Consider the following 27,723-nt stretch of genomic DNA (forward strand, 5'->3'; position numbering starts at 1 on the left):
TGTATGTTGCAGTTTTGCCTGCTCAGTTTCTCAGTTTGCTCAGTTGCTGGTGTGAAGAGACTGTTTGTTTTTTTTTTTGTTTTTTTTTTCCCACAAAAGTTTTTGCTTATTAGGAAAAGTTCATAGGTCTCTCTAGCAGGTCATGCTGCAGGCATAAGCTACACTGGAAAATAAATTGGCCCCACAGGGCCCCCATGACCAAGCTTTCCTAAGCCTTAATCAGTTATCTTGTGGTGCCTATGGATGTGTGCTAAATAGCCAGGGGGTGTTGTATCTCTTTCTGAGAAGTACGCTAAGTCCTTTTGCTTTGATCTCTGACTGCAGATTGCTCCCTGGAAGCCCAGCCAAAGTACATCAAGGATGGCAAGAGGTACGGCAGACGGTCTATGCCCGAGCTGCAGGACTCCCTGGAAGAGTTTGATGAGGAGACTGTAATAGAGCCCGAAGAAGAAGGGACGAGGTCCTCGCAGGTCAGCTCAAGAAACTGTGAAGAGGTAAGATAAATTAGTTTAATGGCTTGGGGGTGACATGAGTCTTCATTGGCACTGGGAAGTCTGACATTTTGCTTAGTGAGACTGCAGCCTTCCAAATTTCATGCTGCCTCTTTTCATTACCTCAGATAAGCCTTTTTCCAATGCTGGGGCTCGAGCACAGAAAATAGAAAACAAAAAGGAGCTGTTATCCAGATTTCAGATTTAATCTAAAATCCTAAAGTGGCATTTAATATTATCTACCACTTACCTAGTTTAGCCCCCACCCACTGCTTGGCTTTCCAGCAGTTAACCTGCTAAGAATCTCTGAGCAATACTTTGTGTGGGAGCTGCTGTGTGTTCTTAATTCATAATAAGTCCATAATTGGATGGTTCTGCTTAACCATTGTATGTGGCTCACTGCCACAGCAGTGTTCAGGTCCTGGTGCCCATTAACTAGGGGATACAGATAAGTATTACCTGAAGGCTTGTCAGAAATTTGCTTTGGTATTTCCAAAAACCATGCTTATGAGCAAGATTTTGTTAAAACTGATCTTGAGTCAAACAAAATGTTGTTTACCAACTGTGCTTCTTTATGGTCATCCTGTCCCATGTGCCTATTATGGAGCGATTTGTGCCTATGCACATTACGAAGGTTTGGTCTGCACAATTGGGAAGCCCATTTGTGATGTGCAACCAACCCTGGAGAGAGTGTATGCAGACAGGAAAGGGTTAAAGGAGGCCACAGGCAGTCAGCTGCATGGAGATGCAAAAGAGATGAAGAAAAAATATTTTATTTGAGAAAATACATGTAAAATGTTTTATATAGGGTCACTTGTATACAGAAACATAACTGCTAATAGAGACAATTTTTGGCTCTTATTTTGTTCCAGCCACTGCAAGTATTTATACCCCTGGGTGTAGATACCTGCTTTCCTGCCACATGCAGTGGTTTCTCCTATTTTGTATATGAATATAAGCAATATGATCTGGCAGTAGGAACCACCACATGCAGCGGGGATAAATGAGCATTTAATAGTAGATCAAACACAGGTTTATTGCACCCAGAAAGCAGCGATGATAGGTAAAACCCTAGCTTCCAGTTGGAATACTGTAATAAATGTTTTTTTCCATCTATTTTAATACCCTTTAAAAAAAATTTCTCATGCAGCTGAAAACAAAAATATTTTCTGGTAACACAAAGCAATATCTATTTAACCTTATCCAGTTCACAAAGGTTAACTTAAAAACAAAAGCGTAATTACTAGATAAACTTGCTCTCCACAACCTATTGTTCTGGCCCTGAAGATCACGTGGGTATGAAATAGTTAAAGGTGCCAAAAAAAATGGATTAAAGAATAAAGTGTTGAGGGAATTAGAGAGTGAAAGAATGCACAAAAAAGCAGAAAATACACAGGTGGTACACCGATCTTGGATGTGAATACAGATTGCCTCCCTCCCTTGGCGAGACTCGCTTGACTTGAGATGTAGGGGCTTCATGTATCATGCTGAATATTTCTTCCTTGATCCGCTACATGTCTGGCGCAGCTGCTCCTCGCAATATGTTTAATTATGTTCCCTCTCCATCCCCGGCTTGTCCTCGAATCGTGGTTTGCAGTGTGTTACGCGGTGTCTTTATCACCGGCGGGCTTGTGCCATAGACAGTTTATCTTGACGATGCACTTGGCTCTTAATAACCCCAATATTCACAAACTATATTACATTCTGACGTGTTATTTAATGTGGCTCATCAATGTTATGCTACCTGATAACTCTCCCAGTGATGGGTGACCCCAGTGCGCATTAATTTAACTTCTGCCTCATGAATATTTGAACTTCTCGGTGAAAAGTGAGATGAGCATATTATATAGGTAATGTGGGAGGAAACCCACAAAAACATGGGGTAACCTGCAAACTCCATGCAGATAGTGTCCTGGCTGAGGTTCGAACCTGGGACCTAGCACTGCAAAGGCCAGGGTGCTAACCACTGAGCCACTGTGCCGATCTGTTCCGTAGCACTTCATCAACACAGTGGGCTTTCCAAAATTTACATAATTCTAGGGTCTTTTCGGTGCAGAAGTAATAGATGAGATGGGTTTGCTAACCTGCCTGATCTATGCATACCCACCAGTGCCAGTGGGTTCCTGCCTAATTCCATTGACATTGTTTATCTAGTCATCTCATTCCTGGACTGTAAAAAGGTGTAAACTCTAATGAAATAAGCTTTAAATTTGCTAAAGCACTGTGCATGATCATGACCATCAATCTCCAGCATGCTTTTTTGTAGCCACTTCTTGTCCTCATGCTTTCCATCAATGGCTGCATGGCCATGTCTCGGTGGGCTTTTTGATGATGGCAATAGTAGGCCACTTCTACCCAGCTACCTATAATCTTCTTGCCCATGTGGCAAAATGACCATGTAGGAGAACATTTGGAATACAGGGGCCAAATTACTATTATCCTTTACCACAAATTACATGAGCAAGAACCTTCATTATTTGATCATCAGGTATTATTTTATTCAAACTTGCACTCAAATATTAGCCATGACTTCAAAATACATTAACACATAAAAGTTTATGTAAATCTAATCCCTAAAATCTCATATATACTTTAAGCTTCCCCCACCCAAAAATCACTTACTGTATCTCCTGTAAAATGTTATTATTTGAACAAGGACCACAAAAACTAAATGCACACCAAACTCCTCTCTGAACTCATGTAAATTATGCATTGTTTGATCTCACCAAGGGAGATTAATGCCATTTGTTTTGTTTACATAAAGCTGCTTTGAAGTCCTAGAAGTTGTAAATTGCTTTATACTGAAAAGAATAGAGAAAGGAGAAAGGCTCTTTGTAAGTGACACACACCTCAAATGGTGAATCTGCACTCTCAACAATGTTGGCCTCATTCCAAATGTCTCCTGCTTGGCATCATTAATATTTCAGGAGGGAGCCGGCGCTCCTCATTAAGGTGCGGTTTGAACCTCGTTCTCTGTAATAATAACAAAGTGGATTTTGTGAAGTCGATGTGGGGATAGGAGCCAGATTTCTTCTGGCTTTCTCTCCTGCCGCTCACCCATGCAGATCTGAGAATTAGACTTTGTACAAAAGGCTGGTAACACATGAGCGAACTTTAAGGGGACCTGTCTCTGGGAATTAACATATTCTAATTATGAAGCTCATCAGAAAATTCATTTTTTAAATACTATTTCAACTATATGTTCCAAAAAAGCTTACATCCTAAGCTATTATCTGGTTTTGTCTGTCAGTGCTTATAAAGTGCTATTTGGGTTGCACACTGCAATTTCCATGCACACTACAATTCTAACATTTTCCCTGGTTTGAGTTTAATCCGGTGATACAAGGATTTCAGCACCTGCATTTTTTAATCAGTTGTGTTGACTGTAAAAAATAAAAAGAATGTTTTTGATTTAAATGGTTACTCCTATGATATGCTTCTGGGTGACTGGTCATTGGTGGCAATAATTTGAGAGACCGCAGGTGTGTGATAAGATTCGCTGAAGACTGGGAAAGCATAGGGTGTTAATAAGTTACATGCAATTGCAATAGGGAAAAAACAGGCGAATGCATTGGCTTCAAGGGCTGCTTAGAAAAGGGCCCCGTTTAGACACCACTACCCCAACCCGATTTCAGGCACCAGAGAATTGAACTAAACCAATATGTTACAAGCATAGAGGAAGCGTTGGATCACAAAGGGTTGCTCTGTAACCCCATTTGCAGCCACCCATGTAAATTAGCCCTGATACTCTCTCTCTGTTCTGCAGGGGCTGGGTGGGGGAACTTGTGATTCACACATGGAGGGTATGTCTCCATCAGATAATATGAAGAAAGCTTTGAATAACTTTATAAGCCTTTTTCACGGATTTATGGATTTGGTACTTGGTACTTCTTGGTTTAGATTGTCAACATGAGCCATTAGTTCCACTCTAAACTATTTTTTTTTTCTTTTAAATTATTTTACTTTTTTCTAAACTCAATACCCAAATAAAATAAAACGTTAAATCCCACACTCCATCTGAACTGCAATTCCCACTGAAAGTTATTCAATGTATTGTTCTGGTGACAACTCAACATCTTAACCTGGTCCCTTTTTGGATTCAGGATCTTCATTTATCTTTATTAGGGGCACCAGAATGGTAGTAACTCCCGCTCATGCACGCAGGAGTTCATTAATTTCTGGGAACCAGATATGCCAGGTTCACGGCTCTAGCATACATTGTACACAATATTCAGAACAGGCAGGTGAATTTATTGCAGAACAGGCATAGAGTGCCATTTTGTGCAGTACAGATCCCCCTTCTCTCGATTGTTTGATTTCTAGGTTTATTAATATTTTAATACACAGTATTTATATAGCGCCGACATATTACGCATCATTTTACGAAGTTCATACTTATGTCACTAACTGTCCCTCAAAGGCGCTAATAATCTAATGTCCATATCTCAGTCATATGGTAATGTTTAATACAGCTTTGGGTCAAATTTGGGGGGGAAACCAATTAACCTAACTGCATGTTTTTGGGATGTGGGAGAAAACCGGAGTACACGGAGGAAACCCATGATAACACGTGGAGAACCTGCAAACTCCACGCAGATAGTGTCCTGGCCGAGTCTCAAACCTGGGACCCAGCGCTGCAAAGTCCCGAGTGCTAACCAATGAGCTACTGTGCTGCCCATTTTAGATAAATAGGTAAATAAAAAGTTTTAGATACTTTCAACAACCAGACCACTATTGTTTCGCCTCGCCCCCGGCTCTTCTAAAAGTACTTGCTCTTAGATGAAACTCATCATCAACTTAATTTTCTCCACTGCTTACCTGGAGCTAAACTGCGGCATCACTGACTTTCAAGTATGAAATCTTGCAAGAAAAAGCAGCGATGGGGTTAGCGCATGAATTTACTTTCCAAGTTAACGGTTGTTATGTTCCCCAGGGATGTACAGTCAGTGACTACATAATGAATGTGGTTGTAAGCTGCTGTTTAATATTAATAGCCCAGGCAGCCTTATTTAATCAGCTAGACCCAGCACACATTTATTATGGAACCATTCTGAATTGTTACACCCATGGGGGAGATGGGTAAGTAATAACTTGCCAAGTACCAGGACACATGATCCTGCCCTCTCCTGGCTTTAATTGCTTCTCAGCTTTATTTAAAGAATGTACAATTTCATTTTATAGCCTAGCTAGTTTATATGTCACGGGTGATTGGTCATCTGGGGGTTCTTAAAGGGAATGTTTAGTGTCTTTGTATAATTCCTAATTTTTTGGTACCGAACAAAAGACTTTAACATTTTTTTTAACCAGTAAAATAACAAGGACTTAGTGTTCGTTATTACCAATTAAGACATTATGGAAAATTGTGTAGGTTTACTATTTGCAGCCGGAAGGTACGATAGTTATTTTATGAGTAGTCCCCATTTGTATCTAAAAGACCCCAATCTCTTAATTTTAGAATGGCATTAAAAATTAAATTGGCGCTGATGCGACTGACCTCCTAAAAGTTTAGGTTACCTTGCTGTTATGGTGAGCCTTTTGCCTTTAATCTCTTAAGTCTCTGATCTTATGTACATACTCCTGCTTCCAAGTCACCAAGTATCACAGTGGTGTTCAGGCAAAAAGTTTTGGAGAATGAGGAATTGGGGGAGGGCATCCAACATATTATTTGAAAGATATGGCAAACTCATCTGTATGGCAATAATAAAGCCTGGAGTATTATCTCATGTGAATGTTAAAGCAAACCCGTACCTTGTTTTTTCAGGAGGGAATCGATAGATAGGGGTGTCTAATAGCTCCCAGTACATCCTGCACAGGGAAGCAGTGGAAAATCTCCCCAGAGATTGTAAAATACACCTGGCAGGAGTTTTATTGTTCCCTGTTGTATTCAAAGCTGCAGAAAGTTTGGCTTTAGCTTTCACTGCATTAGGGGATTGGATTATCAGGCATGTGGCTTGAAAAGACTGTACCCTAAACATGCCAAGTGATGTATTTCAGGGTTAAATCAAGATGACGTGCTAAAATCAGATGTTACACTAGGGTTAAAATGAAAAGGGTTTAGGTATAAGAGCAATGCTGGTGGCATGCATCAGTAACTCCTTAAATTGGTCCCAAGTCCTAAAAATACAAAAAGTCCATTATTGGAGCAGATGGGACAATGGCAGCAGTAGCTAAATTATTATTACATTTGTTAGGCTGCAGGAACAGGCTGCACGCTACAGATGCTTTGGCGACGTCTTGGCCCACAATAGAGAGACCTCTTGCCATCTGTTTTTAAAGCCGCCAAAGCCCGTGTGAATCTCCACAAAGCAGCCTCAAATCTTTTTTTTTTTTTTATTTTTTTTACTTTTTCTAGCATGACACTTTGAAATAGGTGAGATCATCCAATCCAGCTGCTGCATGGTCCAAATCTATGTACGTGCAACCTGGCAACGAGGATTGTGGGTTTTCATATTTTAATGCCCTTGGCATGACGGCAGCCATTTTTGCTGCAGCATTGACCTATAACCTTATCTAACTTCTCCCTCCCTTTCCTTCAAGTTGAAAAGCGGCTTCCAAGGTCTTCTCATGGTAATGAGAGCATAAAAGGTGAATGACGTAACCAAGGCGACAGCCGGGGCATTGTCCCTCTTAATCACAGATTCACTTGTACAATGTGTTGAATTGCTGCATGACTGATGCTGCTGTGAAGACTGCGCTGCCCTGAGAACAGGTGTCCAGAGCCTTGTTATAGGACGACAAAGGAAAAATGTGATTTTACAGCTTTGATTAAAACTGTCACAATTTGCAATGGCTTTGCAATAGAACATTTATTGCTTTCTCTGTTTGCTAATATCTCGTCTTTTTATTTTTTTGTAGCACTGGAAGAATGAAGAAGGAGAAGAATATGAAGCAGAAGGTGAGGGAATATAATTCACATAAAGCTGAACTTTAAGCCTTACCTTCAGCCTTGCACAATTCAATTATTCGGTTATGGTATTTAGGTATTTACCTATATTATGCATGCTTTTTACTTGCCCCCACTTCTGTAAGTACCCAAGACTGCTGCTGGATGGCACCATCTTGAATCTGATGGCCGCAGACCCAGCAAACTCTAAGCTGACCCTCAAATAACACTCTACAGATGTTTTTTTTTTCCCCTACAGAAAGCCATAAAATAATGTTAGGGCTTCAAACCCCCCTCATAAAAACAAATTCTGTGGTGGTCAGTGATAAAATGCCCCTAAATAAGGTCAATGGGAAGAGTGCCCATCTCAGTTGTAAACACAATGCAACCTTTAAAGTTGTGAATCCTTTGGTTACATGGAACCCTGTTGGGGAATAACTTCTTTATGATATTTCCATTTATTCATCCCCCAGCATCTACATATAGGTCAGGATAGGTAGGTGTTGTGGAACTGGGTTAGCTGATGGCTTGGCATGCAGTAGGAAAGGGGGCTGAGCTAGGAAATTGGCTTTTCTTAAAAAAGTGCAGAGGCATATTAAACCGTTATGTAAGGGATAAAAAGTATTTATTTGCTTTACCTAAAACGTATATAGTTAATTTAGTCCTAAAGTATTCTAACTGCCTAGCCTTCCTTATTAGGTTTCTATCCCTTCTCTTACCCTAGATCAGGGGTGTCAAACTCAAATACACAGAGGGCCAAAATTAAAAACATAGACAAAGTTGTGGGCCAACCTTAAAATGTATTGAATTGAGGACATTTTTTCTTCTCATTAGATAATAAACCTTTTCATATGGAAACAAAGAGGTTTTGCTTCACATTTAATCTGGAACAAGCCTATGATGGAGAAAGAGGCACAAGACTTTTTTTTTATTATTATTTTATTTAAGAAAAAGTCTTATGTCTATTTCTCTATTTGTAGCTTTCTGAGTTAAATTTCAATGGTAACCTTTTTGTACAGGCTAACAATAATAACAACAATATTCTTCTATGAAAATCCAACCATTCAAGTCCATGCCTTGGAGTAGCAAGGAAAAGTACAGCTGAGGGGGAGTGCTGGAAATGCCAGATGTGGCCAATACGGGTCAAGAACTCCCTCTTCATTGAAATAGCGCCGCTACTAAAATTTCCGGCATTACATACATCTATAAAACGGTCCAATGCGGGACCACGCATAGGCAGAGAGCCCCCTGATCTAAGAGAGTGATGCCGGAAATTGTAGTAGCTGCACTATTTCACTTCAGCGGCGGGCCGGCTGCAATTCATATTTAGGATTCCTTTGGGGGCCAAAAAAAAGAACGTTGGGGGCCAATTTGGCCCTCAGGGCCAGAGTTTGACACCCCTGCCCTAGATGCTTTGCTGAATCTTCTATCTGCTTGTCACATCTGTGCAGCTGATCCTGATAGACTGCTAAGGGGCCATTCCCTCCTATATAAAGAGTTGCCCCATAGAAGTCTACATGGGAATTAATACTTATGCACAGCAAAGGGTAAGGATGTGTAGACTGCAGCAAGGGGCAGGTGAACAAGAGGAGAGTTGGATATTATGGCAGGCAGATCTTACTGCTGGAGTATCCAATATTTATCGGTGACTGAGCGCTAACTCACCAAGCTTCATCTGTAGCTAAAATATTACTTATGAATGGGTTTTCCATTTTTAGCACCTCCGATGTTAGGGACAGATGTGAATTAATCTGTATCCCTTGTAAAACACTCCATGATTTGGAGGTGCTATAATGGAAAACAAGGAGCAAATTAAAAGGCAGTAATCCAAATCCAATACACTGACATTTTCTGTAATTGGACTAGTTATATATTGGACACCAGCGAGGTCTGGGTCATTGTATGGCTGTAATTTAAAATAAATCAAAGTGGCTGGTCATTAGCCAACAAAGCATCTTCCTGTTTCCATGCACCTTGGTTAGAATGTAGGATAGCTACTATTGTACAATCAACCTAAAGTTCATTGTGTTTGTAGGCATTGTGTCCCCTGCACAGAAAAGTAATTGCCTGGAACAAGGCTTTGATATCCGTCTGCACCCGATCATTTTTCAGGCCGTTTATAGTTCTGAATTGCCTCTGTTTTCAGCTTCAGTAATCTCTGCATTGTTTCAGTTCATGTATATTTAATAAGGGCACCACAGCTCCAGTTAACGGATTATCAGAGATCAAATTATATTCAGATATTGTGAGGTTGCTTTAACTTAAAGAGACATTTAAAGCTGAACCTAAGGCTGGTATAAGGCTCAAGTAAATGCATCTCTGTATTCATTATTACATAAAATACAGTAAATGATTAATTATAAGATTTGTACCTGAATTTGACTTGGTATCAGCCACTTGCATGTCCCTGTGCAGCAGCACATAGAGCCAATAAGTTGTGCTGCACACAAAGAACATGCTTAAAAGAATAGAGTGACGCAGTATTAAACTTTTCGGTATGCTGCTTATCTTTTCACCGTCCATTCAGAAAAAAAAACTTATTTTACAGCAGCAAACTAAAATAAGGCTCTGCAAGAGAAGAGAGGGCTTTGCTGCATGTCTGGTGCCGATTACAAACTCTGCTAATAGGCATAGCTGTCAATGCATTCATTCTATACTATCCTATCGGCATTGGACTGCACATCAGCAATGTTTTGCTTTGCCTTGTGGCCACATCCAATACTTTTTTCTCACTCTACTCATCTGTTTGCATGCTTTTTGCCAGCTAGCACAATACTATCCTTTCTGTGGCATTCCTAAGGCACAAAACGAGCAAAAAATGAATCCAATGTCCCAGTCTAACATGTGATTAACATAAGTCAGAATCTATTTATAAGGTTTTGTAATGACCCTATGTCTAATAAAACAGAAACTATTTCAAAGGGAACTTCACAAGCGTTTAACCAGCTCTGATGCACTGTATATAGCCAATGACAAAATATTTAAGAACTATGAGACATCATGAGCGCACACATCATCCCTTCTCTGTCACCTAGTTTATTATCACCTGAAACTGCAGTTGTCATTATACGGAAATGTAATTTTAAATAAACCAGTGTTTCCTGTTGGATTCCTAAGCATCATGACCAGGATATTGTTAGGTTACCTTTGCTAGTCATATAAAAGTTTGCTCTTTTCAGAGCAGGTTAACTGAATCAAAACTTTGGTTTTTGGAAATTTTTTGGTAATTTATGTGTTTTCACTAATCAGGTCAGTTACGGTTTTGGAACCCAGATGACCTCAATGCTTCTCAGACCACACTGTCTCCAGATGACCAGGACTGGGTAGAAGAAAAACTTCAGCTGATATGCGAGGATCTTGGCATCACAAGAGATGGGCACCTGCACAGGAAGAAACTTCTGTCTATATGTGAACAGTATGGCTTTCAAAATCTGGACAAAGAGGTAAGCTTGCATTAAACTCCATATGCTTAACACCCCATTGCTAAAATAGGACAGGTCAGAGATATATCTGGCACACTCAGGTGTGTGTATTAAATTAAAAACGGATTACCTAGAAGGCACAAATAATTGAAGTGTTGAATGCAGAGATTTTTTAAATTCTATAATAGCCTAATGCCATTCATAAACCTTTTGGCTTACGATCTTACATTAGTTAATGATCCATTCAAATAAATCCTGGAGGAACCTCAGGCCGAAGCCATTATTGACTTCATTCATGGTACAAGTTAGTAAATTGGTTAGGTATAAGTCTTTAGTTGTAACCCCTATGCTTTACCTTTAAATGCAAGAATGGGCAAAGTACAAAACTCACTATATTCAGCACAGAAAGCATCATAAGAGTTTTAATAACTTCTCATCTGCAGAACAAATCTTCAGGTTTCTTTACCTTACCCCTTTGATGACAGAGTTGATGGCTATGCTGAAGCTGTGATGTTGCTGCAGCCTAATGGACTGAAGAGTGGAGGACAAGTAAAACGTGGTTGTGCTGGTCTTAGGCAGTCGTATAGCCGGCTTAAGTGTGTAATAACAAAAAGCAGCATATGCAATGTGGTGGCAACACTGCAGACTTTTGCTGATGCTAAACATGGCATATCACTGGCAAAAGTGTGATGGAAAAACGTGGGCTTATGGAGAAAAGCAACAAAAGGAGCAGTTGTGGCATGTGATAGGAGGAGAGGGCAGACAGGAAGATGAAGTCATCAGATTTCTGCTTCTCCTTAACTGTCCAGTAAAGGCTGGGGGGAGGGATACGATCTGTAAGGCTTGCAAAACGGTGGCAGAGCACTAGCCGGTCTTTTCTGTGGCCAGACAGAGCTGTGCTTTGTTCCTAGCTGTGTAAAGTTTAAGAATAGTTGTATTGACATGTGAATCCTTTTTCGGGTCAAAAACATATGTTTTATTATCTCTGTGCTTGGTGTTCACCTATAACAGTTGCTGTATTGTTTATAACAGGAAACGTAGCTCTTCCTGTTTTCTATGGACAGATCACACTCTCTGAATGATGGAAGCTTGCTAGACACTAATAAATAAAAACAAAAAAATATCAGGAGAATTTATATATTTTTTTTAAATTTCATACAGACTTTTTTTTATCTTGTTCCTAGACATTTGCGTGAAGTGACATTTGTTTAGAACTTTAATACATACAGATTTTAAAATAAAAAGATGTTAACAGTGACGTGGTTTTCTTCTGGGCCTCCTAATTACAGATTTGAAAATAACATTTCCTCTTTAGGTCATGGGATCACAAGTGACAATACTGTCCATTGTGGTGTGTGTGTGTGTGTGTGTGTGTGTGTGTGTACTACACTGACCTTTCCTAATATGTAATGGAGACAAAGAGAGTATGACACGTTTGTAGTTGAATGAGAAGAGCAGCCTAGGGTGACAACCATGGCATCCCCCGTACATAAAGTCGAGTGAAAAAACTTTGAAACCTAAGAACAGGAATCATGTTGTCTGCAGGAGTACCAGGAGAAAAAAAAATGCATCCATTACATCTAAGAACTGCAAAATATTACTTTTAAGTATATAAAAAAATGAATTCAGCTTCATATACCCACAGCATGCATGTTTCCATGGCAGCAGAAAATGAAAACCTTCTTTAATAACTGCTTGGTTAGACTTTGCTGGGTGCTCTGAAAAGTTGTGCCAAGTATATCCACTTCACAAAAAATTATTTCATTCCGCAAACTATGACTTTCCAACGGGTTTGAATTTCGAGAACTTGCAATTTTTTTTGCTGCTCTGCACTGTCCTCTAGTGGGAGCCTAGTAATATGACACAGGTTGTGAGAGGTACATGGGGTTTGAGTCTTGTTGTATGTTTTCAACATGTTGTATATTGCAGGCCCTGGAAGATGCATTGCAGAACCTAGACCACGATGAAACAATGAGCCTTCAGGATTTTTTCTATGAAGTCTGTAAGAACACCAAACCACCCACTCCGTCTTCCTCCACCCCTTATCGACAGTTAAAGAGGCACTTATCTCTACAGGTAAAAACGGTCTTTAATGGTTTCTAAAACTTTATCTGCACTTTAAACATAAGAGAACAAATACAACCAACTTTTTTTATTGTTTTATGGCTTCTGAAGTTCTGTGCAAACATCAGGCATGTGTAGAGATGCTACAAATTTTTTTGTTCAAAACATTGATTTTGGCAAGGCTTGTGTGTAACCCATGGAATTTGTGCACAAAAAGAGAAGTGATCTGCAAAAGGCTAACCAAAACAAGGTTTTGTTGCCAACCTCCATCTGATATTTCACATTACTGACTTGCCATACTTTGTCCTTTATGTGTTTATATGGATCTAATCATTTTGGTAGAGCCAAAGCTTTGCTTCCCCATGTCAGAGCTGCCTTGTAATTACTGCTGAGGTTTTTTCAAAAAGCTGCAGGAATGTAGAGCATTCATTAATAAAGTACAAGCAAGGAGATCCTTCACTGCAGCTTTAACCCCAGCAAGAAGGACTGTGAGCAGCACGGTATTGATGACTCCAGATCTCAGAATAGCGGTCAGAGGAAGCAGTTGCTCTCCAAAATGCAAAACCTTAAGCTTTGTTAACAAAAGCTTTGGCAAGCATAATAAAGCTTCCCTAATGTTTTTAAAGGACTTCAAGCTTCAGTTTGAAGGGATCTAATTGAGATAGCAAGCTGTTGCTTTAACACTTACACTTTCAGCAGAACTATGGGCTCTTGACACTTCACAGTTTATAATGTGGGTTATTTATTTTATCCAAGCCATATGATGAAAGTGGGAGGCGGACAATGACTCCATCAGCCATGTCTGGAACAATTGGCCTTCGACTGTTCTCAAAGTTTGATGATGGTACGGGTTATGGCTGCGTGGAAGACATCATAGACATGTGGCATGAAGAAGGACTTGACAACAGCCAGGCCATTCTCAAGGTGGGTGCATTAAACTGTTTAACTCCTACCTCTGTCATCTGCATCATCGATAAATAACACATTTAGTAGGAACCAGCCTATATTAAATTGCTTGGTTGCAATTGGTAACTTTGTTTGACCCAACCCTTTGCTTGTTGTGAAAAAGTTTTTTTTCCTTTATGTTGAAAAAAACTTTCCACACCTTTTTGATGTTTTTTAAAAGGATAAGTCCAAGTTAATGTACTTTTGTTTTACTTTTTCAGGCCCTGGATTTCAGTTTAGAAGGTAAAATCAACCTTGCAGAGCTGACAATGACACTTGAAAATGAGCTTCTGATCACCAAAAATGAGATTTACCAAGCAGCTCTTGTCAGCTTTCGCTCAGAGATCAGGCACTTACTGTAAGTTTAATTGTTGTGTTTGTGTTTGTTAGATTTATTCTTCCCTGTTTTTATGGGCCCCTTTTCTAGGTAACTTTTGTTTGGATCTTGTGTGTGGTCAGGAGTGTATATATCTTTTTAAATGTGTAATTTAAGTTGTATCTGATCTTCACCTAAATTCTGATCATTCTGGTCCACACCAGCTAATATTTCAGACTCTCTGGGAATGCCTGCACTGGGAAAAGATCTGTCAATGATGCTGGTCTTTTGTGGAAGTGAATAATTGTCATGTCAGGAGCACTGGTCATGTATTGCCACAGTTGATGTAATAGTTTAAATTGTAATACATTTATAAAACAAATGACCGAACCGCTACACTCTCATGACCCCTCCTGGGTATGTCCATCCTGCCCTTCCTACCTGACTCAAAATATATGCCTAGTCGCTCTATAATGCAGCAAATGTACTGATCAACCATTTTAACTTGGGTTATGCTCTTATTCAACCTTATCTGGTAATGTATTCAAGATGTGAGGCAACCAGTGGGTTAGATGAGAATTTTCCAGTTAAGCGTCTTCTTTGTGAATGCCAGCCTCAGATCATCAAGAGGTGCTGGGGAATTTATTAATCTTATTACACAGTATTTATTTAGGGCCAACATATCACGCAGTGCTGTACAAAGTCCATAGTCATGTCACTAGCTGTCCCTCAAAGGGGCTCACAATCTAATGTCCCTACCATAGTCCTATGTCTTTAATAAAGTCAAACAACCTAACTGCATGGAAACCTGGGTACCTGGAGGAAACCTATGACCCAATATCAAACTTTTCTTAATTTGAGCTGTCTATTCTCCCAAGATTTGCTCACTATTTTGTAGTATGCCATGGCTATGTATGTGACTGATAGGTATACTTTTATGACTGATAGTAAAAACACTTACTGTCTTTTATGTGCAAAGTCTTGGCATATCTTTACTTATACAGGCTGCCTTGCAAGTAGGGAGGTTGATAACCATAACATTGATGGTAGAAAGGTATAATTTTGATTTATGTTCTCCAGGGAGAAACTTGATCAAACTGCCAGAGAAAAAGAAAAGCTCCGCATGGATTTGGAAAAGAACGAGAAACAGAAAAATCTTTTGGCTTTGGAGGTGGATGACCATCATGCAGCTATTGAGCGACGTAATGAATACAACCTTAGGTAGGTTCCTCCAGGTTTAGTGGGAGGTTTTACAGCTTAGCTCAATGTTCATGTGGTCCCACAGTCAATTTAGCTTCTGTGACAGTTTGCTACTCCTCTGTGTGCCTTTCAAGCCAGTTTCACCTTGACTTCTTGGGTAAACCCTGTTAACTACTATCCCCTTGTCCAATTTCATTGAAATGTCCTTCTGTAAAAGCCCACACAACATGCCACTGTTCACGATTTCGGTAAAGATCCTCAAACCATTGTGCCTGATGTTCCTGCCTTTTGTCCACAGAAAACTGGATGAGGAGTACAAGGAGAGGACAGCTGCTCTGAAAAGTGAGTTGAGGATAGAAAGAGAACAGATGTTTCAACAAGCAAATTGTCAACGGCAGGAGCTGGAACAGGAGTTGGAGAAAATCAAAATGGAAGAGAATTACCTGCGAGACCGACTGACTTTGTCTATAAAGGTAGACGTAGAGACTTTTCTGAAAGGATATGGGCAAGGTCAATAGGGCATCTGCAGATCAATGATTATGTGTAGAATGTGAGTTTTTGTTTTTTATTATTAAGGTGTTTATTGACCTGTGGACTGGAAGACCCAGTGGTCATAGGGGCAGGGGTGGATAGAAATATGGGTTTGGTGGAGTATTCAGTAATCTGTACTTGCCTATGCCTTATTACAAGCTGATCTCTTTCTGTTCCTATAGGAGAATTCTCGCATGGAGAATGAGCTGCTTGAGACCACAGAGAAGCTGGTGGAGTGTGAAGCTTTGACAGCCAAGCTACAGAAAAATTTGGACAACATACTAAGAGAAAAGGTCAGGAATGATGGCCAACGTGAAATAAATTTGTACAAATTTTTATATATAATTATATTTTTTTTTGTTGGAATACTAGAATATGAGGCGTTCTGTTTACAGGAGGAATGGGTAAAGTACCCTGTGTTTGAACTACTGGGGAGTTGGACCACTGCAGTAACACAATTTAATGGCCCAAAATGCCTCTGTACAGCTCTCTACACCAACAAACACCGTGCTCAAGGAGCAAGAGTGCTGATGTTTATAATAATCAGGGAGGGCGTCAGACTGTTGGAGAGCAAAGAATATATATTATGTGGATATAATTAAACTTTTTCTCTTGCACAGTGGAAATGCTGACAGTACAAACTAAAATACAAAGTATTTTCTTTGGCAGTTTGGAGACTTGGACCCCAGCTACGTTGAGTTTTTCAGCCACGAGGAAAGGTTGTTGCAGTTACGTAATGAGTACGAGAGGCAGCGCAGGGTGAGTGAACAGATTATTAACGGTTTCACCTGTGCATTTTGCTGACAAATCTTCTGCAATTTATTCTAATCTATTTTCCTCCCAATCAGGAGCTGCAAGATCGTATTGATGAGCTGCAGCTGGAATTGGAAGACTACCGTGCACAAGGTGTCCGAGGTTTTCGGTACTCCCTGAAGAATTCCTTGTTTGATGAAATGGATAACAAAAACTCAGTTGAATGTGACCAAGGTAAATAATAAAATGTGCAAGATAATAGTTTTGGGCTCATTACGGTCCATAATGGCAGAACTAGACATGAGCATTGCTTAAGCTGGCATTAATCAGTGATTGGAACATGCAGAGTAAATCAAACTTATCCGTGTGCTGCTGTCAGTATCCACTACAGGAGAAGGGTCCATCTAGTAATCAAAATAGAAAATAACAAGTTGAACTGTTTTCCAAATATTTTGTTCTTTCATTTACAAATCATGTGATCAACCTATATTGCAAGACTTAGAAATTACTTATTTAGTTCACTTTATCGAAGGAGAGCTGTAGAGATAATTTAGTGAAGCCACAAAAGTGTTGATTCTGCTAGTAACTGGGATATTTTGAACACAAGGAACCAGAAGGTTTTATTTATGAACTCTATTTAACTATTCCTACTTTATTTAAAAAAAGGATCTATGCTGGCGATGCATTTACAGTTATACATTTATAAAAAAACCTTGTTTTTTATTTATTATTACATTACCAGATCTCACAAGTGGGAAATGGTCTGGCATTTGGAAGGGCAGAAACTGTTATATTTCAGGTCCACTCTGCTTCCTAAAACAGACTGAGGAGTCAGAGTAAATGTAAATAAAAATAAATTCGAGTAATAAAAAAATGACCAACTCAATTACTATTTCTTTGTTGCAGGCATTGGCTCTGAGGACTGCCCTCCTTTGAACATGAGTATAGAGGCAGAAATGGCCATTGAGCACATGCGGGAGCAGCACCAAAGGGAGGTTGAGAAACTGACGTTGGAACTGGAAAATAAAGTATGTATTAGGGTTTGTCGTGGTTGTAAGATTTTATTAGGGAGGTTTCCGTAGGAAGCTAAATATCAATTGGAAAAATGGTTATATGAAATAGCATTGCATATGTCCAACCATTGTTTTCTGTCTTTGTAAGTGGGGGGCTTCACGTGAAGGAAGGTGCAAACAGATCGAAACAATCATTTTATATCCTTAATTACTTAATGTTTCCTTAGCAGCTTGGATCAATGCAGTAGTTGGTCTTTTTGCATTAGAAAACCATTCTTGATGTGTAATTGAATATGTGACTGTCTAATGGTTTTATAAACAGCCTTGGATTTATACATGGACATACATACATGGATTTATTAACTTGACAAAAAAATAAAAATGGAATTAGATGGCCAAGGCAACTTGAAACCTAGGATCCAATACTGTATACCCCTACATCCAATTTAACAAAAAAGCAGATGTATAGGAACATGGGGTCTTTGGCTACTTGTAATTCAGCCTAACGCTAGAAGCTGTGGTAAAGAAAGCACAGCCATTGAGCTTTACAATGCCATACCAGCTGCTAACCATTTCCAAGGCAGCTTTTCTGTAGCAAGCCATGCATTTATATACAGTAAAGTATGTAACCTCCAAAATGGATATTAAATCTACTATTCACTGCCACTATTCTGTTGACTACAGGAGTGTGCTTAATTAATAGGGCTTCTCGTCAGACAAAAGACAATTGGGTTAACCGATTGATATTGGTAGTTGACTGTAAAGTCATGCCATCTTTCAGGTTGCCATCCTACTCACTTTTCTTTGTCTAAAGGATTATTGGTATCAATTTGTTTTTTGTTCAGTTTGGTCAGAGGCCCAAATGGTTTGTGGTTGTGATGGGAAATAATGGTGTTTAGAATGAATTGGATGACATTCATAGGTATTACAGCAATTTGTTTTCTTCAGACCGTGCACTATGAGGAAAAACTGAAAGAGGCAAACCATTGCTTTGAAAAAGAACATGAAGCCTTAAAGGAGAAACTCGACAATGAGATTCACAAAGCTGAAGAGCAAATAAAGATCTTTAAAATGAAGCACTTAGAACTGGAAGCAGAGATCCAGAGACTTAAAGAAGAACAGCAGAGGGCAGAATGTATGCACCAGGATCTGATTAGCAGAATGGAGGAAGAGTTTTATCTCCAGAAGCAGCAACTGATTGGGAAAGAAGCAACCCTTCAACTGCAGCTAGAAGAGGCCAGACAGACATATCATAAGGAGAAGGAGGAGCTGGTCCAGAGAGCAGAGGACATTGAAAAGGAGGCAGAAGCTCGGCTGGTCGAGCTCGTAACAACCTATGAGGAAAAGAAAAATCAATTAGAGCAAAGTTTTCATGACCAAATTTCAGGTTTTCAGGAAAATCATGACCTAGAAACCCAGGAACTAAAGAGGCAACTGTTGGAGCAACACCAGCAAGAAGCTGAGATGCAAAGGTCAGTGAATTTCTTCTAGATCAAGGTTTTTAATATGTACTTAGCTATGTACGGCATGGAAGAGCTTTATTGCATCATAGGAAAAGCTTCCAAGAATTAAGTTTTAGTTTTTTTGTCTTGACATCAAGACAGCCATGACCCTGCACCCTGCACTGCGTCTGTTTTGAGAATGCCTAGACATGGCTTTAAGGCAAAGCAAATTGGAAAAACACTTCAATCTTTACCTGTCTTTGTGAAATGATTGTTGCCTGACTCCTATAGCTTTTTGATTGGCTGACTGGGAAAGTTGGAGAAAAGTTTTAACCTGCATTAATGTTCTAGGTCGGACAGAAATTTAGGAATGCAATATATATCTAATCCTCCCTAACATATAGATTTTGTGGAGCCGCCTCCCTAGGTTTTTATCAAAGATAAAACAAAAAGAAAGATGGTGTTTCTTTGCGGCAACGTTCAATTGTATTTACCATACGTTATGTGCAAACAATAAATTCAAGATAAACACACTGTATATCAATTTTTTTGGTCTTTCCCTATTAAATTGCATGGGAACAAGACCAGTTAACTAGACATAAGAATCCTTTGATTGAATTAAAGGCAACGTCTCGTACCTGATGCGTTTTGCCGTTAGGCTTCCTAAGGGGATGTGTAGAGAACGCTTTGTTCTAATATTATTATTATTATTATTATTATTATTATTAAACAGGATTTATATAGCGCCAACATATTACACAGCGCTGTACATTAAATAGGGATTGCAAATGACAGACTAATACAGACAGTGATACAGGAGGAGAGAACCCTGCCCCGAAGAGCTTACAATCATGTGTGCCTAGGTGATCTTTAATTTGAATAAACAAACCGAAGTCTTCTCATCAATGTTAGGAAGGACAAGGTGCTCAAAATGTTCATCAAGTTGTATTAAAGGTAGGGTACAGTGTGCAGTAGTGTCCAGCGGCGAGCAGCAAAGAGTTTCCAGGTCGGGCTCTTAAAATATTATAGCTAGACGATTTGTATCGCAGGCCATCATTTGCAGAAGGAAAAGTTTGCAGTAAGTCTCCATTTTTCTGATATGACAGATTTCCTAATGTACACCTTTTGAAAATTGCTGCAAATGATTAACGCACTTTACAAAAAAAAAAAAAAATAGGGCAGCTTGGCCCTATTTACAATCTAGAGGTTACAATCTAGAGTTATATTTACAATCTAGAGGTTACAGTTTGCACAGTCCAACAACTGAATATGAATAAAAAATTTGCCGCAGCAGCGTATATTTTTAGTGACAAAGATGTACTGTGCACTTTTTTGTAGACTGAATGCATACAAAGTTTTGTATGCAACATTACAAATACATCATATTCTTATTTGTATTTATCACAGCCAAAGAATTAAGTTATTTTTTATTACAGAAATGTGTTTAATATAAGAGGACAAAATTTTGTTTGGTTACTTTGCTCATCTGTTTGCCTAATCTTTTTGCTTTGCACATGTGATTTGGACTGAAATATCCAATGATTCTGATCGAATTTCTTGATTTGTAAAACATCTGATCTGCTATTTTCTTTGAAAGTTTGAAATGGTAACATTCTTAAAGCAGAACTCCAATCAGATTTTTTTTTTTCTGGTTTGGGATGAATGAAAAAGGGTTAGAACACTGCCAGGTTTATGTTTTCCATGTTCCCCAGTCATGGAAATTTTCCTAGTAAGGGACAGTAAGGGTAAATCTCACCTTTTTGAGTCCATACTGGACTAGGTGTCTCCATTTGGAAGATGACCATTTTCCTCCATTGCTGATAACAACTGTAGTGTTTACTAGGGTGTCACCGCTAGGGATGGTGGCCACCATTAGGAATAGGGGGTTTGATTTACATTTTGCAATAAAAATGTATTTCTTCTTCCTTAAGCCTACCATAGTTAATTATAAACAACATAAATATTCTACTGCCTGATTGCCACAAAAGTGCCAGCAAAAAAATAAATAAATAAACACTCTAGCCCTTTTCATTTCAACCCAAATCCAGGTAGAAAATTTTGACTGGCATTCTTCTTTGAGATCAATTTTTATGTATATAAAATCTTCTATATTGACCACATTTAGGGAAGAGATGGAAACTGAATATAACAGAAGAATTTTGGTAATAAAATCTCAGTTTGCTCAGGATTTAGCTTTGGCAGAGAAAACCTACAAAGATGACTCAGTGAGTCTTGAAAAACGGTTCCAAAATGATCTTCAAGGTCTCCTTGACCAACATGCAGAAGAAAGGGCTCAGTGGGCATTTGAAAAGGAAGAACTCCTTCAGGAGCATTTGGAGACACAAGAAAGATTAATAGAAAAAATTGAACAAGAGAAGCTAACTTGTTCGCAGCTTTCACAAGAAAAAGATACTTTGGAAAAATCATATAAGGAACTAGTCAACATTCTAAAATTTGAAAAGGAACAAATTGAAAAAGAGTTGGAAAATCTAAGGGTCGAATCAAAGCAAACAGAAGACATTCTTGCCAAAAAAGTCCTCCAGCTGGAAAGTGACTTACGGGAGGAGTTGTGTGAAAGAGATGAACAATTGTGTCAAGCTGATAAAGAAGTTCTTCGCCTTCAAAAGACTATAGCAGAACTTGAAAAGCAACTCAAATCTGTAAAGGACGAACTTAATTCTAAGCTAATGTCAGATGCACTCCAAAAAGAATTTTGCGAGAAGGCAGAGAAGAAGCAATTAGAATTGCTTGATGAAATAAGTAGGCTTCAAAATATTGTCAATGATTTAAAGGCAGAAATTATATCTTTGTCCAAAATTCAAGAGGAATAGGATGTCATGAAAAAGGAGGATTTAGAACTGAAAAATGAGGTTTCACTGCTCCAGAATAAATTGGTTCTCCTAGAGGAGGAAAGGTGTAGCCTTGAAAAGTTACAGAATATGCAAGAGCAGGCTGTTAAAGACAAAGCTGAACTCCTTTCTAAACTTTCAGACCTTCAAAGCAAGCTGAATATAGCTGAAAAAGATCTAATCCAAGCAAGAGGGGAAGGTAACTTGGAGGGTAGAGTAGATTTCATCCAAGTTGTGAAGTCCTTGGAGATGAAACTATTAGACAAAGATGAGCAGTTATGTGAAGCCAAAAAGGATTTTCAAGAATCTTTGGAAAAGCTGCAAAAGCAATCTGAATTTGAAAAAGCTGAAATGTATTCCAAATTGACAGCGGCAGAAGAAGCTTATAAGGAAATGTGTAAAAATACAGAGGAAAAGAGATTGGAGATGCTAGAGGAAATAACTAGGCTTCAAAATACAATCAATGAGTTAAAGGATGAGACTTCACATTTATCTAAAATTCAAACAGAATTCAAGTTGATGGAAAAAGAACATTCTGAATTGAAAAATGTTTTGTCAGAGCTTCATAACTGTTCAGCTAGCATAGAGAAGGAAAGGCATGCTCACAGAAATCTGCAAAATGTACATGAGCAGATGGTGAAGGAAAATATTGTGTTGCAGTCTGAGATCAGTAAACTTAAACTGAACGCGACCAAAAAGGAGATTGGAAAAACACAAGAGGTTGATGAGACAGAAGAGAGAAAGCAAGCCTTAACACAAGAGGTTGATGAGAGAGAAGAGAGAAAGCAAGCCTTAAAGTCTGAAGAAATGCCATTGAAAGATGGAAATGAACAGCCGTGTCATACCAAGAAAGCGAGTCTGTCTCTAGAAACGATAGACAAATTGAAAAAAGACCATGCAGCTGAGAAACAAAAATTTGAAGCCAAACTTTCAAAATCCGAGGAACGTTATAAAGAGTTATTTGATTGTACAAATGCAAAAAGACAAGAAATGCTTTTGGAAATAAGTAGTCTTCAAAGCACAATTGGTGAACTCCAAAATGAGATTAGTTTATCTAAAGCAAATCATGATTATATGTTGATGATGAAAGAAAATGAAGAATTAAAAGAAAAAGTATCTCATTTACAAGAAAAAATGCTTTTAACAGAGGAGGATGGCTCTCTGAAGAATCTACAGAAAATTCATGAAAAGACTATCCAGGAGAATATCAAGTTATTGTCGGAGATTTCAGAAATGAAGAAACAGCTTGAACATGGTAAAGTGATGGCAAAAGAAAATCCAGCTTCAGAGAAACTGTTGAATGATTTGCATGAAAAATCTGAAGAACTGTTCTATGCAGAGACAAATGTTCAGCTTTTACATGAAGCTTTGCAAACTGTCGAACAAGACCGCATGGCTGAGAGAGAATGTTTTAAGTCAAAGCAGTTACAATCTGAAGAACTTTACAAAGTCATTAGCGGTGAGGCGGAGAGAGGAAGAGATGAAATATCCAGGCTTAAAGGTACAATCAAGGAACTCGAAGATAAAGTTACATCTTTGTTCAAAATTCAGGAAGAACATAGGCTTCTGCAAAAAGAAAATTGTGAGTTAAAGCGTATGGTTGCAGAGTTGGAAAACGCATCAGTAAATTTTGATGAGGGAGGAGTTTTTAGAAACCTTCAATCTGCCCATGAGCAAACCGTCAAAGAAAACGTTAGATTGTTAACAGAAGTTTCTAAACTTCAGAAAAAACTTGGCTTACTAGAAAACAAGGCATGTGAAGAAAGTATCATGGATCAACTGGATATGATAAAGATAGAAGATGACCAAACTGCACACAAACAACCTGAAGGAAATGCGTTATTCAAGACCGAAGATATTGCTATTGGTGAATTCAAGAAAACCATAGACAACGTTAATATGAAACTTCAAAAGAAAACGAAAGAACTTGAAGATACTACGAAAGTGTTATGTCAGCTTGAAAAAGGATATAAGGACGTAAAGATAGAGAATGATCATCTAAAAACCCAGGTAGTAGCAATTCAAGAAAAGCTTAAAAATGTAAATTTAGAATACGATCAGGTGAAAAAGGCCATCAGGTTAGAAGAAATTACATTACCAGAACTGGAAGATTCCAACATTAGCATTCCCGGTCTAAAACTTTTGCTTGCAGTTGCCAAGAAAGAAAGTTTACATCTTCAGGAGAACTTGAATGCGATGGAGCTTAGAAACATAGAAGCCATAGAAAATAACAGAACTCTGTCCTCAGAAGTTTCTTGGTTGCAGAATGAAATCCAGAACATGGAGGAGATAACGGAAGCCTCTTTGAAACTTGAGAATCTGTATGATGAAACCAGGAAGGAAAATGAAGAACTGAAGTCCTTGGTGCATATGATGCAGGACAAAATCTGTGTGTTGGAAAAAAAGCCACTCGCAAAATCACTTTTGAGGAATAGGGGCATTCAAACTGACCCACAAGCTAAAATAAAGGGGCAAAGCCCTAGATGTCTTCAGGATGTGGGATTACCGATACAGATGAGAAAAGAGGAAGATTTAGCGAAGTTGGGAAGTTCAAAAAGGAACCTCAGTCATGAGACAACTGAAGATAATGTGCTAGAAGGAGATCTTAAAGAATCAAGTTCACACCACATGAGTATGAATTTGGAGACTGAGAAAACAGAAGGAAGATTTGCAGTGGAGAACAAGATGACCGAAGTCCAGAAAATGATGGAACATCTGAGGTAATATCCATGTTTCTACCTACTGGTGGCATCCACTTCGTCAAGAACTTTCCTTTTTCACTGCTGCTTCCTCAAAGCTAGGAATTCAAAACTAACATAACTGAATGGGAACCTGACAATTTAACATCTAATTGGTCTCTCTAACATACTGCTTTTACAAAGGCTTCATCCTAAAGGAGTTGGTCTATTCCCTTTTCTTTGTCTTTTAATGACTTTTGTAACCTACTAATTGGTTTTGAATCCTTTTATTTTCTTTTCACGTTATATTGCAACTAACTTTTTTGTTCTTTACAAGTTGTACAGCACTGGTGGGCAGCAGGGGCACTTTGCATTAAAAATCAACTCCTAGAGGTACAACAACCTAGAGGTAGTATATAACCACAATATGAAGGGTATTTTAGATGACATTTCCATGGATTCCTTTAGCAAAGAGAATAGTTTTTCAGTGAACACGTATCGAGATGTAAAAGGTTGTCTCATGTTAAGCTGTATAATCTTTGACAATGGCCTTTAGTCTCAGTCTGTGAGAAATGTTTGATAATCTTAAATTTCATCACAGACCTCATTTAGTAGTCTAAAGAAATTTTCAATTTTGATTTGAACATTTGTTCATTTAATAATAATCTTTCTAAAACGTGTTGTAGGCTAACGTTTCACCAGAATAGATGATCTGTAGATTTAGAATTTGCCCTTTTTCTGTTGGACATGCAGATTTTTCCAATACCCATGTTTCCATGAAATCAGAGCCCAATCTCTAGCCATAAATGTCATCTTGTCCCATTGCCAAGCACACCCTTTTAAGTTGAATTAGGTATTTTCTCAATTCTCCCTAAAAAGTAAATTGGGCTTTCCAATGATCAATTAATCATACACCTACTTAATTTTTTTTTTTTAAGTAATTTTTTAAAGTATTTTTTTCAGTGCATTATTATGCAGCATACATGACCTGTTCCCTGCTACTTTTTACTGCAAATCAAATTACCTTTTTTAAAGGACCTGCTATCCACTAGTGCTGGGGAATTGGTGTTTGGCTTCTCTATTGCCTGTTAAATCTTACTGCAAGCTTGCTAATAAATTTGACCTTTTAATTATGCTATGCAATTTACCTATAATCAATTTGTATTAATATTCAAATCTAAAAAATTATATTTTTCCCCGATTTATGATTTTTGTGCAGTTGCAGTGTATTTAGATGTCTTTTACATGTTCCACAATCCATCCTTTAAGAAGATCTTCTACAAAAGATTTAGCAGGCTGCACTAAATAGCATATGTGAGAAAGTAGTCTCCATGCCTACCTATTTCCATGTGTATTTTATCATTTACCATGGTAGGAAAATTATGGGAGGCAACCTAATCAGCCATCTCATGTGGTCATTTACAGATCATATCAATATTCTAAGAGGGGTTAAGGCCAGGAAAAGGAATGTTGTGTGTGTTTACAACTGGTATTAATGTTAGGACTGCCAAATGTTGTGTGGCTACAGTGGTAGTTTTTTTTATCCTATCCTCTATTTGCAACAATGCTTAACTATTCTTTAATGACAATCCTCCCAAAGTTTACATAAGGTTTTGGAAGAATAGATGTAACACTGTAGGCAGTGTTTGAAAAGCTGAGCAGTTCTATACCAAAGGGGTTTTTAGGTGTTTTTAAAATCAAAACAAATAGTAAAATGGTGGAAGCTTGTACATATTATGCAGTCCAGCTGTGTTTACGAAGGGGCACATTTGCCGTAAAATGGTGTAAGGGGTGCTCCTAAATGTATTTAAATTGAATTTACATTTTATGCAGGGTTAATACTACGTTAAAGTAACCTTTGATCATATAGTGGATGAGATGGTATCTTTGTTAGTGAGTTCTGTCATTTACCATAGTGTACAATAGGTATCAGCAAAAATTGATTTAAATTGTAATAGCATAACATTTTAAGTTGAAGATAATAAAATGATATTTCCTGTTCTAGAGCTGAGAATATAACTTTATTGGAAGAAAACTCAGCACTTACTGAACAAATTGCAACACTGAAAGAGGAAGAAGAAAGCTCAACCCAAAAAATGTCTGAACTTCTCAATGCTTGAGAAGAGATGTGGTAAGCTATTAGTAGCCACAAAATAAGTAGTCCCTTTATCCTTCATTTATTTTTATCTAAATGCTTTTAATGTTAAGGATGAACTAAACATGTTGGTATGCACAGTACAGCATGCTTGCCAATTAGTGGCCAAACTTATTTGTTTGCAGTCACTTACAGCAATGGCGGGTTGAGGAACTGTTATTGATGGATCCTTAAAAGGCGTCATCTTTGCCAGCATCTACACTGCAGACTTCCAAGAAGTCCATGAAGATCGCCCTCTTCAGCCATTGGAAAGCCCAATGTACATGGACAAGAGTCACTTTGTCCCCAGCATCTGGCTCTGTGTGTGGCACTATCATACAGCATAGAGCTCAAACAAAAAGCAACCAGGAGCCAGGGCTTTATTTTCTTTTTTGACGTGAGACATTGCATGTCTCTTTTGTCAGTTACCTCTACCTCCTGGTGACTTTTGCTTTTTGAGTTTAGGTTTAAGATGAACGGGTGTAGGAAATGTTTAGGTTCTGGGAGATAGATATATATCTATAACTCGATCATTGCATGAATTATCGCAGCATTCAAGATCTTGAACAATATTGATTAGAACCAATCCCATAAGAATTTAACGGAGTGTGCTTCCTTCTGTATACCCTAACAGAGCTAGATGCTTATATTGACAGTTAGGTTATACAGTGCATACAAGTCTTTTGATGACTTTATTCACACTCGGTCTACAAAAGAACAGGTATTGATCAAACACTGATTTTAGTCCCCTAGTCTTTATCTGTTTTTATTAAAATATTAACCAATAATTTGTTAAAAATATTGACTAGTGTATGGCCCCCCTTGAAGGGGATTTTCCTAATTTTTGAGGGATTTCTGTCAGTTTTGTTGAGTCTCCTGGACAAAAAATGAAAGCTTTTATTTATTTATTTTATTTGCCTGGTATGATAATGATTTATTTCTGTTTGGCAGGGTTAATCTTGAGACCATTCAGAATGAAAAATTTGCTTTGGAGAAGATGGT

At 38.4% G+C, this 27,723-nt stretch overlaps 1 protein-coding gene across 1 annotated transcript in view; it reads left to right on the forward strand.

Annotated features, from left to right (window-relative positions):
- NIN (ninein) overlaps positions 1-27,723 on the forward strand; it is an 81,154-nt gene that overhangs the window by 30,766 nt on the left and 22,665 nt on the right. The window contains 17 exon segments of the mRNA XM_072428441.1: positions 325-494; positions 7,347-7,386; positions 10,624-10,817; positions 12,726-12,872; positions 13,617-13,784; positions 14,027-14,163; positions 15,202-15,342; positions 15,620-15,794; positions 16,035-16,145; positions 16,522-16,611; positions 16,701-16,839; positions 17,512-17,633; positions 18,567-19,090; positions 21,186-21,669; positions 22,759-24,629; positions 26,593-26,718; positions 27,673-27,721. Of these exon segments, the coding sequence (XP_072284542.1) occupies positions 325-494; positions 7,347-7,386; positions 10,624-10,817; positions 12,726-12,872; positions 13,617-13,784; positions 14,027-14,163; positions 15,202-15,342; positions 15,620-15,794; positions 16,035-16,145; positions 16,522-16,611; positions 16,701-16,839; positions 17,512-17,633; positions 18,567-19,090; positions 21,186-21,669; positions 22,759-24,629; positions 26,593-26,718; positions 27,673-27,721 (4,688 nt within the window).

The sequence above is a fragment of the Pyxicephalus adspersus genome, chromosome 12, assembly GCF_032062135.1.
Source record: "Pyxicephalus adspersus chromosome 12, UCB_Pads_2.0, whole genome shotgun sequence".
Classification (NCBI taxonomy): Eukaryota; Metazoa; Chordata; class Amphibia; order Anura; family Pyxicephalidae; genus Pyxicephalus; species Pyxicephalus adspersus.